Consider the following 14,632-nt stretch of genomic DNA (forward strand, 5'->3'; position numbering starts at 1 on the left):
TGTTTCCCTAGACATTTTTGTTGCATTAGTGTGTCAATTACTATTTATTTATCCGTAGTTATTAAGTCTTATTTTATTACTTCAGTTGGGAGCCAGGCAGGAACCAGTTCTGGACTCTTCAAAGTACACTGCAGCTGATGTGCGCATTGTGAGTCATATTCTCCATGATCTTCTATTTAGTTGCATTTTACTTATTTCTATTCCATATTGAAAGGTTTCTTCCACAGTATGATACTGATTTTTTTTTACCATGTAGTTTTCAGCTGTATGCAGTGTATTGGTAATAGAACAAAAATACCACTGTTAATCTTTTGTAGTTACGTTTATGTTCACCCATTGAAGGTTGCCACCAAATGAAAGTTGTGGGATTCCAACCATTAGGCCATTTAATTGTCTACCTATTGACCCAGAAATATTCCAAAGGAGTGGAAGGACAGTTCTGGTGTAGGTGTGCAACTCAGGTGGGCTGGGTTGGGCTATTAATGATTTTTGAATAGGGCTGTGTGGGCGTGCTTGCACTTTGCCCTTTTGTCTCTGGTAAGTGAGAAGCGTAGTTTGATATAGTTCAAGTTTATCGTTTCAGCCCGTGTCGCACCCCTACTTGGATGTTTGTTCTCTCTTTTGACACTCTGAAGCCTGTAAGCCTACAATATCAAGTAGTTGGAGGTGGGTGGGTGGTTCTGTAACAAGGAGTTCAATCCTTGGTTTGTTGGGATAAAAAATGATGGATAGTGGAAGAACAATGATATTTATGGATGTTAGAAGAAACGTAGTGTTATGTCATAGGGTTAAGGGGGAGAATAAGTGGAGATCATGATAGAATTTCAAAATCTTAAGCTAGTAATTGTGGACTATTCAGGAAATCAGGAAAAGGAATTTGCTCCCTTTCCTGCAGGTATCCGTTATGACCTTACTTAGTAAGTTTGGGAACGGCAATTGAACGGGCACGGATATGTACGGCAATTAAACGGACTAAACGGCAATAATACTTTTCAACACTCCGACGTAATAAAATGCATACGGTAATTATACAATACATGTTTAATATGGCCTAGACGGCAATAATACTTTTCAAAAAATGGGGCATATATTCATTATATAACATACATTCACCACCTAATAAACAAAATAATAACATATACACAATGATTTTATCAACTAAAATAAACACACTATAATATCGTTGCTCTTCAAATCTGTGAAAATACTAAAGCCAACACTGCCTTTCTTTAAGGAGCCACAAATCAAACACCACTATATTAGTCACGAATTTGCCCCCATTACAAAGAAAGCCCAAGTTGCCTTCTGAAACTAATAACGGTTTGCAAATAGGTGTTCTTCTCCCGTTAGTAAAGAATAAAGATAATTCATGAAAAAAACAAACGAAATTAGGAAGGAGAGAAATCAAATTCCTAGTTGCAAAATGGGAAAAGAAACACTTTATTTGCCTGATGGGTTTCATGGGAAATTTAAGCAATCAGAAAACAATTCCTGTAGATTGAGAAGAGAAGAGAAGCTGAACCTTCTGAACAGAGACGGAGAAGAAGAGGAGGAACAGTTGAACCTTCCGTCAGGCCTTGAAGATCCGTCACCGTCGCCATCTCCGTCGTCGTTGAGAAAGAGATCGCCGGTGGTGAAGATGATTAGGGATTGGGAGGGGGGAAGAGGCAGCAGCGGCAGCCCAGCTAGGGTTTCTAGGGTTCGTTCGAAGTTCAAACCTCAAAGAGAATGGGGAGGGAAAGTGAAACGCAGTTCGATATTAGTTTTAGCTTTAGTATTTTTTTTTTCATTAGATTTTAAAAAGTATTAAAACGTATAATATGTTATTATACGCGTTTATTACTCTAGCGTTTAAAAAACTAGTTTTTTATAAAAAAAATACGGAAAAGTGCGGTTACAAAAGTATTTTTGATTCAAACGTTCGGATTCGCATATAATACGCGTATTATACCCGAACTCACTAAGGTTTTGACCTGACGTGGGTATGGGCCAACGTTGTATCTGGCTGTAGTGATTTAAACTCATGCATGCATCCGTGCACACACACAAAATGACAGAGAGACCAAAATGTTGGAAATAGCACTGTTTGCTGTTGCAGCAGAGAGAAGGGAAAAGAGTGGAGGAGGAAGCAGAAAAAAAGAGCTGGCTATTAGAAAAGAAAAAACAAAGGGCAAAACAAAACAACAGAGAAAAGAGAACTACTACTACCCTATGAAGGGACCCTTGTACTTGCGTTCGACTATTTTGAGCCATGTGGGGTTGTAATCTTGTCAGACTTGGGGTCTCATCTTGTTAGTTCTACAATGAAATAGTCCCGAAGAGTGCAATCAAGTCCTAGCTAACTCAAGGCTTGGTGTAAGTTGGAGAAAGCTTGCTGTAAGTCAGGGTGTCTGTGAAGGAACACGATTCTCGTGAGATGACATATACTCGTCCACATCATCATCCATCTCACTAGCTATCTTGGGGTCGGGCCTACTCCCATCTTGATCCATGATAGGGTCACCTCGATCCTTCACCCACTGGTGGAGGGGATCCTCCTCATAATCCAAGTCAACCTGGAAAATGTTGGCAAGCTCGATTTGATTGTTATCACCCTCCATGGCTTGGCGTATGTGCTGCATCTTCAGTCTCATGTTATAAAGTACATACACCAATTGCTCCAATCATTGTGACCCAATCGGTTCCGCCTTTTGGAGTGGATGAGTGAGAATGTACTCCAGTGTGTTTGCATCCGAAGGCTGAACAAGTTTGAGAGAGCACCTTGATTACTATCTTTCTCAAGTTAGGTACGTATTTCCCACACCATTTGTTTGCATTAGGATACTTAGATTATTCATAGGTATATGAATTCAATGGGGACAAGATGGCACATAATGCAGTGGACCTACCGGGGTCTACGGATTCTCTAGCAGCCATTGCGGCTGAACGACTGTAATTCCCAAGAGCATCACTTAAGTTCTTTATTTATACTCATTTCAAACATGCCTTTCATTAGTAATTTAGAACACAATCGAGTAATTACATTCCTTATAAATTAGTGACTACCAAGTCTCACCGCATTATTGCATTTTGCCCGTATACTTGCATTGGGCTCCAATTTGGCCACCACATTTTCCATTGCATCTGGCAGTGATTCATCCATCCTAAGTCGACTTTTGTAGGCGATACCTGAGATTGAGATAGTATGTTGCTAATTACATAAATAACTTTTCAGTGCTTATGAATATGTAAATGGAATGTAAATCAACTTACGTATCTTCAACTAAAAATATAAAACTCACCAGCTCTATGTAGTGGATACATCAAGTGCTTCCCCCATCGGCCCTTAATAATTTTTTCAGGTACGCCTGCCCACCTCAAGGTATCGTAGCTCTCACACAGTCCTTCATTAACTCAATAGCAGTATACAAGTGTGGAAAGGTAGGAAGAATCTTTGAGTCTTGCATCTTCAAATACTCTTACCACTGGCCCCAATATAAGAAGGACCTTCTTCAAGTCTTGCAATAACTGGTCATTAGAGATGGTCGCCTGTGTTGCTTTACCCCCTAGCAAACTCGACTCTCTCTTACTAAACTACTCCTCTCTAGCAAACATGGACCTTGGGACAACCATCTTCGTCTGAAAGCTCTTTAATGCAATGTAGTTGGAGGCAAATGTAGTAATGCCAGGCCTCACCAAATCTCCTTCACCCTTCTCGCTCAATATCTATAAAGAAAATCCAGGGTTACAAACAAATGTGGTCACCTGTCTTGCCCACTCGACCACATCCGCTACCAGGGATCTCTTCCCCATGTCCTTAAGCATGAGGTCAATGCAGTGGGCTGCACATGGTGTCCAAAAGAGGTGGATCTTGCTGCTGTGCTTGTTCATCAATCTCTTCCCCGCTTTCTTAAAGTTACTTCCGGTGTTTGTCACCACTTGGACAATGTTTTGTGGTTCCACCTCCTCCTTAACTTCCTTCAACAAGTTATATAAATACATTGCATCTTTTTTCTCCTTGGTTGCACCCCCACACTTTAGGAAGACAATCTTACCATCACGATAGACCTTGGAGTTGATGATGGACTGTCTAGTAGGTCCAATCCAACCATCACACATGACAGTCACTCCATAGTTCTTCCATATCCCCTTTGATGTGTCAATGTATTCATCTGACTCCTTTTATTGGGGAAAATAGACATTCATCAATTCCTATGGAGTGAGCCCCTTCACTCTTGGGCCAGCCCTCCCTGCAGTGTCAAGCATGACCTAGTAGTATGTTCCTTGAGCAAAATTAGCTTGGATGCTATGATAGAATAAGAATTTCGAAACAACATCAACAAGTTTCGCTTTCATATTACCATAGGCTTGCTTTATACTTCTCGGTTTGGTATCCTGGGCCCCTATATATTAGAGGATCCTACTAAAGCACCTCAATGGGATCATCTTATACTCGTGGTGGGGGTGCCCTCACACTCTGTGATCTCCTAAGAGGCAAATCCCCTTGCTTCTGCTTCTTCCTCCTTCCCCCTGCAGGCTTTCCCTCTGATCTTGCTACTCTAGACCAGAGGCACCGGCTCCTTTCCCCATCTTTGTAGCCTTAACCCTCTCCATCTGATGTGAGACTCGGCTATCTGCCCTAGCCTACTGAAACTATCTCCACTCTGCCTCTGTCTCTAAGTCCTCAAGCCTATAATCACTGTCAGATTCATCAGAGGCAGCCCGTGGGTGTTTCTCTAGCACTGCCTCATCAAACTCATTTCTTGCCTTTTGGATTTTGGTCTTCTTCAGTCTTCCTCCCTTTAAGTGCTTAGCCATGTCCTGCTGCACCTCATAAGGAACTTGGGGGCATTTTGCTACATCCTTGTACCCGGGACCCACTAGCCAATATACAGTCTAGTGGCCCCTCTAGAATTTAGCACCTTCTGACAATACCAACACTGACTTTTTCTTATCGTTTCCCATAGGATCTCCATGCTTCCATGCTATATCTCCACCTCTACCCTCAACCATTGTGCAACAATCTTCTTAATTGTTACACTATTACGTAACAAAAATGCCTGCATTGTTAGCTATTCTACATCATTTCAAACTTCTAAAACAATCATATATCTATGTCCTAAAGTTCCCATTAACTCATATTTTTTTCTTAATTAAAAATAATTTATAATTTTTTAGAAATAATAATACCATAACTTATCAAAAATAATAATGGAACGAGACATGAATTATCATTTTCAATTTGAAATACAACAACAATACTTTCATTAATCTTAAAGAATCTTCAAATAAAAATTATTATTTCCCTATTTTTTTTTTCAGAAATATCTGTGACTTTTAAAATAATTTTAAAATCTCAGAAATAAAATAATTAATTTTTGGATAGAAAAAAAAACCAATGCCGTGAGGTCATAGATTGGCCAACGGTGTCCAACATATATAAAATGACCTCCAAACACTAAGTATTTAACCCTATTTTTTCCAAAATTTGTTGCAAGAAAATCATTTTTTTATCCAGAAAATATAAAAAATAGTTAAAAATAGAAAATAAAATCCAGCTCCATGAAGTCATCGACGGTCAACAATGTTTAACGTATAAAAATTGAATGCCAACAACCAAGTATTGATCCTATTTTTTTTACAAAAAATAGTTTTGGGGAAAAGTGATCACCTCCAACTTTGGATCTTGCATAAATCTTGTTGTTGGGCAGCAAATCGTTGCTTCTGCTGCATTCCTCTAGTGCTCAAGTACTAGTTCCAAGCTTGTATTGGAGAGATTTGGCCAAAAAAAAAGGCAAAGAAAATAGGAGTTTGGGAGGTATTTTGTCGAAACCAGTCAAGACACACGAAAACTTAGTGTTTGTAACATTTCAGCGAAATGAAATATACTACCGCGGTCGAAACTTTGTATACTTTTGTATATCGCATGTGATTTCGTTTCGGTACCTATCGAAACTAAATCTCGTGAAACCTTATACTATGATTGAGGTTGGAACTGGATGGAGCCAGCACAAATGGTTGGATCAAATACGAGAAGATGTTGTCGACGAAAGATGACAAAAAACTTGACCCACCCCCATACTCTGCTGGGAAATAAAATAGTAGATCCATCATAGCCACCCTTCATATTAATTTTAAGTCTACCCATTACATGTTAACCCAATTTTTTTTCAAAAATTTGTTGCGGGAAAATTATTTTTTTAAACCAGACAACAACTACTATTCAGCCTTATCCCATCTAAATGGGGTCGGCTATATGGATCCTTACCCTCCAATCAGGTCTGTTCGAGGTCATACTTGATACAAAGCCTAAACCCGGTTCATTCTTCAGTTGGAATGGGCTAGAATCCAATGAACAGTTTGAAACATTCTTGTCCAAATCACAATCTCTTTACAATTGGTTGCTATTGGGATGATCATGCAAAGAATGGCATCAGGATTGTTCCTGCTTCTAAATTCAATATTAAAATATTCCTTTAAAAATAAATAATGTTATTTACTGAGATCCTCACTTTAAATTTGCTGGACAAGCTTATTGGAGATTGGGATTATCATCACAGTGCTCATCAATGACATCATGTACCTACTTCTGTTGATAGTGTTGGAACTATTTTGAATTAGTATGTTCCTTCCAACGTTGTGCAAGTACAAGTAGCACCAGTAGCACAAATCACATCACCTTTCTGCCTTTTAGTTTTAGGTTGTTAAAACCTTTTGTTGAACTGTTCTAACTTATCTGAAAGTCAAAGATGCAATTCATCTCATTGATGATCAGTCAGCTTATCCCTAGGTCTGTCTGCTCCTTGTAGACAGGGTCTTCTTTCAAAGCTCTGATATGAATTGATGTGGAACATGATTTTTACTATGAAATAGTCCCTCAAGGGAACTCCCAACTAACCCTAGGCTTTGTTAGAAGGAGGAGAAGGCTTGGTGTTTTAGTTTGGGACAGTATAGTTAGCAAAGAAAAAATTAGGGTTTGAGGTGAAATTAGTGAGGGTTTTGATGTTGATGAAGGGGTTGAAGGAAGAAGGCTAGGATGGCATTTTGGTGTTGTTTTGATTGAAGATTAATGGAGAAAAGAAACTGTTCCACAGATTGATGAAGCTGTGGTAATAGCCTATGAATTCACACGGCTATAGCACACAAGATAGAGAAATTTCATTCATCAATTCTTCTAGAATTGCAATTTTTTTTTTTGTGTTTAGTAGTAATAACTTAATTCCTTCAATAAACACTTGTTCTATGAATATCAATAGTAATTTCAACTCCTCTCTTTAGATTATGGAAAAGAATTAGACTTTAAGACTCGATAGATAATTTGATTAGCCAATGTTTTTTTCAGTGTTTCAGAATACAGTTAACCAACATGCTAACTTTGATTACAATAAATTGAGTCGGATCTTGTAGCTTCCGAACAGAAAAACATTGCATGTATATATAGTCCAAGTTATGTATGCTTCAAGTATTGTTTGTGCTTTAAGAAACTAGTTACTTGTGTTTTAGGTAACTAATTACTGAAAAATAAAAACTTTTCCCAAACTCAAATTACAAAAATAACCTCATCTGGTACCCTTAATTACAAATTTTCGCCAAAATACATTCTTGACTGAATCTAACTACTAATTTATTGATCTCATAACAAGATACTTTTAGCCATTTATATTGTTTAATAAACCTTAATGACTAAACCATAACACCAATCCCTTTAGCTGTTTATATTATTTAATAAAACCTTACTTAATTACATAGACCATAACTCCAGAAAAGTAGTCCATGTGGGCCTGATTCAGTTTTGATCAGATCTGATTGGTCCCACTAGTGAAACAGAAGAGATCCTGATATGGTCCACATCTGATCTAAGAATTAAGAGTCAGATTTGGCTACTAAATTTCAAGGATAATTTCCATAAATAAAACAAAACTTAAATAGTCCAATTAATCGAGATTGAACTAATTGAAAAGGGTGGTCGATGGTAACATAGTAGTCAAGGTGTTGCTTAGATGGCATATTGGCATCCAAACGGATTTCTGGGGGCAAAGCAACCAGCCGTTTTATTGTCTAGGCGCATAGGTCCCAAAATCCTTTCTTGAAAGGGGGAAAAGGGGGGGGGGGAGAAAATCAGGGAAAATGGAGGAAAATTGAAAGGGAGGAAGAAAAATAGGGAAAATAGGAGTTGAGAAGTTGCAGCAGCTGCAGCCACTGCTTCTGAAATTGTAGCGGAAGCCACCGCTGCCAGAGTTGCAAGAAAGAAAAGAGGCAGTCCTTTTCTGCTTGGAGGTGTTTGTTGACGCTTTACCTACTAAAGATCAGTTGAATAGAAGAAATATAAAGGTTGCTCCATATTATTGTTTCTGCTGGGCTGGTATGGAGAGTAGGGACCGCCTGTTCTTTCAGTGCAGTTTTACTTCTCTCATCTGGGAGGAGATTTGAGGGCTTTGTTCTAGTTCGATACGTCAAAGATAGAACCTGGTCAATGAGCCTATGCTGGTAGCAGAGGAGTTCAGGTGTCCTGATTCTATGGCTTTTACTTAATAAGCTTGCTTTTTGTGCTACACTTTCTCACATTTAGCTGGAAAGAAATTTTAGGCTGTTTCTGAACAAGACCAGAACAAGACCCATGATTGTAAATGATATTAGAGCAGATTTTGTGGACCAATGTTGGTCTCTGAATTTGCTACGAGTGGAGAATTCAAGTAATAATTTTTTGGCAAGAAAATGGGGTTGTAGGCGGATTACTAAAATATTCTAAAATATTCCAAGAACTGGTTCTTGGGCAAGTCCCATGAATGGTAACTACTGCTCTTTACTGTGACAGTTTACTTCATCAGGATAGGGGATCTTATGGGGGTATTGCTAGATATTCCGATGGTTTTCCCATCTTTGCCTACGTCGGGAGGGGGAGTACTGATCTATTTTGTCTATGGTGATTTTAGCGATCTATAGAGGATTGATGCTGTGCAAGGAAAAAGGGTTCCGGAGGGTCTCAGTCCGTTCTGACATTAAGGTGGTGGTGGGTGTCCTTGAGGGCAAGGTCCATTGCCTGTGTGTGTGGGGGGGGGTGTCTTGTACTTGAGGACTGTTATAGTGTTATTTCACATTTGGTTGACTGGTTTGAATCTGTAGAGTTTCAGCATTTTTGGAGAGATGTGAACCAGTCTGCGGACTATATTGCTTGCCTTTCTTCTACCGAAGAGGAATTATTTATTAGCCCTAGTGATTCTCCTTTGATTTGGTTAGTTTTGTCCAAAATGATGCCACTCATTGTGTTTATCAAAAATTGTAAAATTTCTTATTACTAATCAAATTCCTATATTACCTATAAAAAAAGGGAAAAAAACCGAAGAAAAGAAAAGAGAATTGCCAGAGTCTCAGTCTTGTCCATCACCGGAATTGGAGTTGCACGGGAGAAGCTGGCAGAGTTGTGGGGAGAAGACTCGAGGGTTTCAAAACTTCAATTTTGCTTTGCTCTGCCCTCGTTTCTTCTCTTTATGTTTTGTTTTTTTTTTAATGAAATGCATGATTCCATGTAGTGCACTATATGAAAATTCTGTACAACAAGTCAACAACGACAAAAAAAAACAATTCTGCCTTATCCCAACTAAATGGGGTTGGCTACATGGATCCTTGCCCTCTAATCAGCTCTATTCAAGGTCATACTTGACACAAGGCCTAAGCTATGTATGTCTTTCCTCACCACTTCTCCTAGGGTCATTTTAGGTCTGCTGGCTCTTTTAGTTCCTTCAATCTGGATCAAATCACTCCTCCATACTGGAGCATCCAAAGGCCTCCATTGAACATGGCCATGTCACCTCAAATGACTTTTTCGTAGCTTATCATGTATTGGAGATTTGGAGCTACTCCCAAATCAGCTCTAATATGATCATTCCTTACTTTTTACCTTTCCTAGTTTTGCCACACATCCATCTCAACAACCTTATCTCCACTACACTGAGTTTATCTGCATGATGCTTTTTAACTGCCCAACATTCCGCACCATACATCATAGCCAATCGTATGACTGTCCTATAAAATTTTCCTTAAAAGTTTTAAAGGAATACATCGATCACACAACACTCCAGATGCACTTCTCCACTTCATCCATCTTATTTTAATTCTTTGTGAAACATCATCTCCTATATCACCTTCTTTATTTATGATTGAGCCTATATACCTTAAATAATCTCTTTTTTTTTTCATGCAATCCAAAGTTATGTATACAAGCAAATGCAAATGTTAGAAAATGAATCAAAAGACCAAAATCCCTTACTTTACGTCTAAACCCTAAAAAAATTGCACCCAACAATATTAAAGGGGAAATGGTTTATGTGGAGGAATGTGGCCCCTACTCCCAGACACAGAGGGGGGCAAAATGACCGCCTTGCTCCCATGAAAGGTGGAAATGCCCAACTTGTTAATGCTTCTGCGCATGCTCCCATTGGCCCCCCCGGTGCGCACAGGGGCTACGCTTCCTCACAGAGAACTCTTCCAGTATTAAAATCTCATATTTTACATGTAATCCCCCCTTAATCTCATAATTTACATGTAACCCCTGTAATCTCATATTTTACATGTAACCCCTTGTAATCTCATATTTTACATGTAACCCCCCTTTGTATGTGCGTAGGCGACAAGGTTTTTGGCCACTGCTTTGGGTCGCCTTGTCTCCGTGACAACTATGGACATTAATAGGTAAGAACATATTTTCTAGCAGATTAGGTTGATGGGGAGGGAAAGAAGAGAAATCTTGTGAGCAGTCCGACGCATGGAGAGATAAATTAGGAGAGCAAGAAGGGAGAAGAGATCTTAATCTTAGGAGAAGAAATTGCTTACCAGATTTAGAGAGAGGGAGAGAGAGTGTCAGCTCATGAGCAGGGAAAATGAGAGGGAGAGAGAGAGTAAGCCACACCAGGCAAGTACCAACAAAACTAACCCATTCTAGATCACCATAAATCGTGGGGTGTTGGTTATATATATATATAATAGACTCCAATAAGGACTCTTAACACTCTCCTACTCTAATTAAACAATCAAAGTTAATAAAACTCTTACTAGCCTAAAATAACTTACAATATGACTCTTACCTTAGATAACTTCCTAGATTTGGATTCTATACATGGACCCACAAATAAAATAATGATTTTCGTGCACCCTTAAGACCCCCTCTATTTGGCTTTATATTTCAGTCCATTACAAAAAAACAACCCAAATATTAAGGTCCAATCCAAGCCTATATTAAATTGTTGCTCAAATTTAAACCGGGCCGACATTAGGGCCTGAAGCAGAAAAACATAATTCTGGTCTGCAACATGGGTTTAGTCCCATATCATATCTCAGCCAAATGGCACACCATGAAGTAGGGCTGCAACAGGGTCGGGTTGGGCTGGGCTTTTTAAAACCCCAGCCCAAGCCTGAGTCCTCTTAGCTGGGCCCAGGCCCGGCCCTGACTCAGGCCTGAAAAATCCAACCCTGACCCACCCTCAGGGCCAGGCCGGGCTGACCCCGATTGGCCTTGACCATGGGGAGGGGGAGGGGAGATGCAGGGGCTGGGCCAGGCCGGGGAGGAGAAGAGGTGGAAGACGGGGCCGGGCTGGGCTCAGCCCGAGGCCTCAACCCTGGCCTGACCCTGACCCTGACTCAGGGCCAGAAATTCCCAGCCCTGACCCACCCTCAGAGCTAGGGTGTCTCAGCCCAGGCCCTATTCGGGCTCAGTGCGGGCTCTAGCCGACAGGGTCAAACTTGCACCTTTACCATGAACCATAGTTGTTGAGGCGTTGCCTAGCTGACTACCTTGGCATCCAGGCACCTTGACAACTAGCGTTGTCTTTGTCGTATTGGCAAGCATTTTGGTCACCTTGTTGGTGTTGCCTTGCGTCCAGGCCCCCTCCAATGCCTTGGGTCGCCTAGACGCCGTGACAATTATGCCTTGAACATTTGGCCTATACTACCACCACTACTACCCTGTGAGGAACCTTTACCTTCATATTACATTATTTGAGTTTGTGGAGGACTAAGCTGGTCAAATTTTGGATTAGCCATGTGTTGAACTTTGATCTCATCTCAACTTTGGATTAAAAGAAATTGTTTTTTGTGGCTATTGGTTATCTGATCTTAGGGCCTTTCAGCCCAATCTGTCAATCTAGAAAATTTCCAGAAGCTAAATGTGAGTGTTGGATAAATATTTTATGCAGTATCATATATTTAAACTTAGCAATTCTCTCATTGTTATCTTGGATTGTTTGCAGACTGATCAGAAGCTACGTGTATGTGACATTTGTGGAGCATTCCTGAGCGTATATGACAGGTAAACTTCTGTTTCTGTCATTGCTAGAACTATGTCATGTTAGCTTGTCTGAGGGCAACGAAGGAGCAGTGTTATGGGTTTCAAGTACTTCAGCTTTTGACCTGGCGTATTATACCTCCTTGTCACCAGCAGGCTTTTGGGCCCAGTTTTACGAGGATTACTTTTGCAGCTAAAGAATGTGCGTGTTTTCTGTTTAATGCTTGTAGATTATATAGAATTAAAACTTATGGGGTCACTGTTGTACTTTAATTTTTCAAATAAATTATCATGAGATCTGTCCAAATGATTGTGAACGCTTTGTACTGAGATATTTAAATTTCTGTGAAATTTTCAGTGACCGTCGTTTGGCTGATCATTTTGGGGGAAAGCTTCACTTGGGCTATATGCAAATCCGTGAGAAGTTGGCCGAACTTCAGGTGAGATAAAGAAGTCTATCTTTTATATTGAATTTCTTTTCCACCTTTTCCCATTATGGTCCAATATAAGAGTACGGAAAGGTCTCTCTCAATTACCCAAAATCATTCTGCCAAATAAATTGAGGTATTTGTCTTCATATCTTTATGAATCAGTGCTTTTAATCATTTCAGTTAACTAGATAGTTTCTATAGTTACAACATAGATGTGACAAACACACATAAGATCTAATGCATGCTGTCTAGGTAGGATATCTTTGTTTCAGTTTTTTTTTGGACCTATTTTGTTTTTGGGCCTTTTTAAGTTCGAACTCTGAAGTTGTTGATTCAGGTGCTGGTATAATGTTTCGCATTTTCCCATAGAGAGTCTGAGTTAGTATACCATCTGTGGAGTTTTCTGATCTCAGTAGAACACTGCTATATCCATAATATCAGTTTCCTCGTTTTTTGAATTTTTTAGGAGTTTCTTACTGATCAAAGCTCTTGTCAAGGAAGAAACAGGCAAAAGGGTACCACATCATGTTTCTCTGGCAAAAGGGGATTATGTCATGGTTCTCCTTGTCAGTTTTGTCTGCACAAAGTTCCATGAAAAATTAGAAATAGTCTTCAAAGAGAGGCTTAAACTGTCCTGTAATTTGAATGCACAGCTGTCATGAAGGTAAGGTAATAGGAAGTCCCTAAGAAAGTTCTGGGAAAATACTTTGCTAGTTTATGAATCAGATTGTCGAAGACCATCTTGCGTAGCCAGTTGAGATTATATGCTATTCACGTAACACTGTTCACGAACAGTGTTACGTGAACAGTACTTCAATAGCTATCTTACCAATTAGTTGGGGAGAGTTTTCCCACACGGTCTATTTAGTAAGCCTTTCCTATCGCCCTAAAATCTACCACATGGCCAAATCAGATGGGGCTCAAATCGTGTGGACAGGTAGATCCCTAGCTCTTCTGCTCTAATGTGAAGTTTCAGTGCAAACAAAGTTTGCCAGGTTGCAAATTAGTGCTTTGAAAAAATCCATAGGCCATGGGAGAGTGCATACTAGTGGTTGGAGTACTTTAGGCATGCATCATGCATGACCATATGTAGGAGGATATTCACTTGAATTTGTGTATGAAATTTGACAGATGGCTAAACAATATCCAACTGTTAGAATTGCTGCATCATCTGTCCATGTGGCTCAAAATAGTGGACTGTTTTGAAAGGCTTTCCTAAAGAAGGCTGTGGAAAACAGTTTTTTCCTAATTATAATGTCTATATCGCTAAGGTTTTTGCATTTCAAAATTTTATTTTATTTGCCAATATATATATATATATATCGAGGGTCATAATGTACGCAAACTTCCTCCGCTTCAAGGGAAAGGCTGTTTCCCGACTCGAACCCATGACCACTAGGTCGCGATGGAGCAACCTTACCGTTGTGCCAAGGTCCGCCCTCTAACTTTGTGATTCTGGATAGGCTTTCAAAAATCTTGTTGTAACCAAAGTTGGTGAAAAAGAAGTTGTAACCTTACTTTTTTTGCCTTTTTAGTATAACAACAACAAACACAGCCTTATCTCAACTTAATGGGGTCGGCTACATGGATCCAAACAAAACAAAATTGGTAAAACTGAGGTCTAAACAACAAAAAAAGGGGGGGGGGTTGAAGATATAGGGAAAGAGGGGTTACGTGAGAAATATGAAAAAGGGAAATTGACAAATGAAAGATGGAAAATAACAAGAAAAAGAAAAAAAAGAAAGAAGAGAGATGAAAGTAAGAGGAAAGAGGCAAAGCCAGCAAGTCAGGAACATCTCTGCTAAATGGGGTAAAAGCCTATCATTTCACATGTGTACTCGAAAGTGTAAAAAAGTTGTTACCTTACTTTTTTTGCCCTTTGAGGATAAATGCCTATCATTTCACGTGTACTCGAAAAATGTGCTAGACAATGAATGCTCTTGAG

General features: G+C 39.5%; 1 protein-coding gene across 3 annotated transcripts in view; it reads left to right on the forward strand.

Annotated features, from left to right (window-relative positions):
* LOC122656792 (putative RNA-binding protein Luc7-like 2) overlaps window positions 1-14,632 on the forward strand; it is a 64,045-nt gene that overhangs the window by 20,257 nt on the left and 29,156 nt on the right. Inside the window, exons 8-11 of one of the 3 annotated variants that reach the window (XR_006332165.1) lie at window positions 86-148; window positions 12,222-12,280; window positions 12,410-12,458; window positions 12,615-12,696. Coding sequence is in view for 1 of the 3 variants with exons in the window: in XM_043851443.1 (XP_043707378.1) it covers window positions 86-148; window positions 12,222-12,280; window positions 12,615-12,696 (204 nt within the window). In the remaining 2 variants the exon portion in view is untranslated. The remainder of the gene's footprint in view (window positions 1-85; window positions 149-12,221; window positions 12,281-12,409; window positions 12,459-12,614; window positions 12,697-14,632) is intronic. The other 2 variants (XR_006332166.1, XM_043851443.1) reach the window with 2 other exon arrangements.

Source organism: Telopea speciosissima, chromosome 3, assembly GCF_018873765.1.
Source record: "Telopea speciosissima isolate NSW1024214 ecotype Mountain lineage chromosome 3, Tspe_v1, whole genome shotgun sequence".
Classification (NCBI taxonomy): domain Eukaryota; kingdom Viridiplantae; phylum Streptophyta; class Magnoliopsida; order Proteales; family Proteaceae; genus Telopea; species Telopea speciosissima.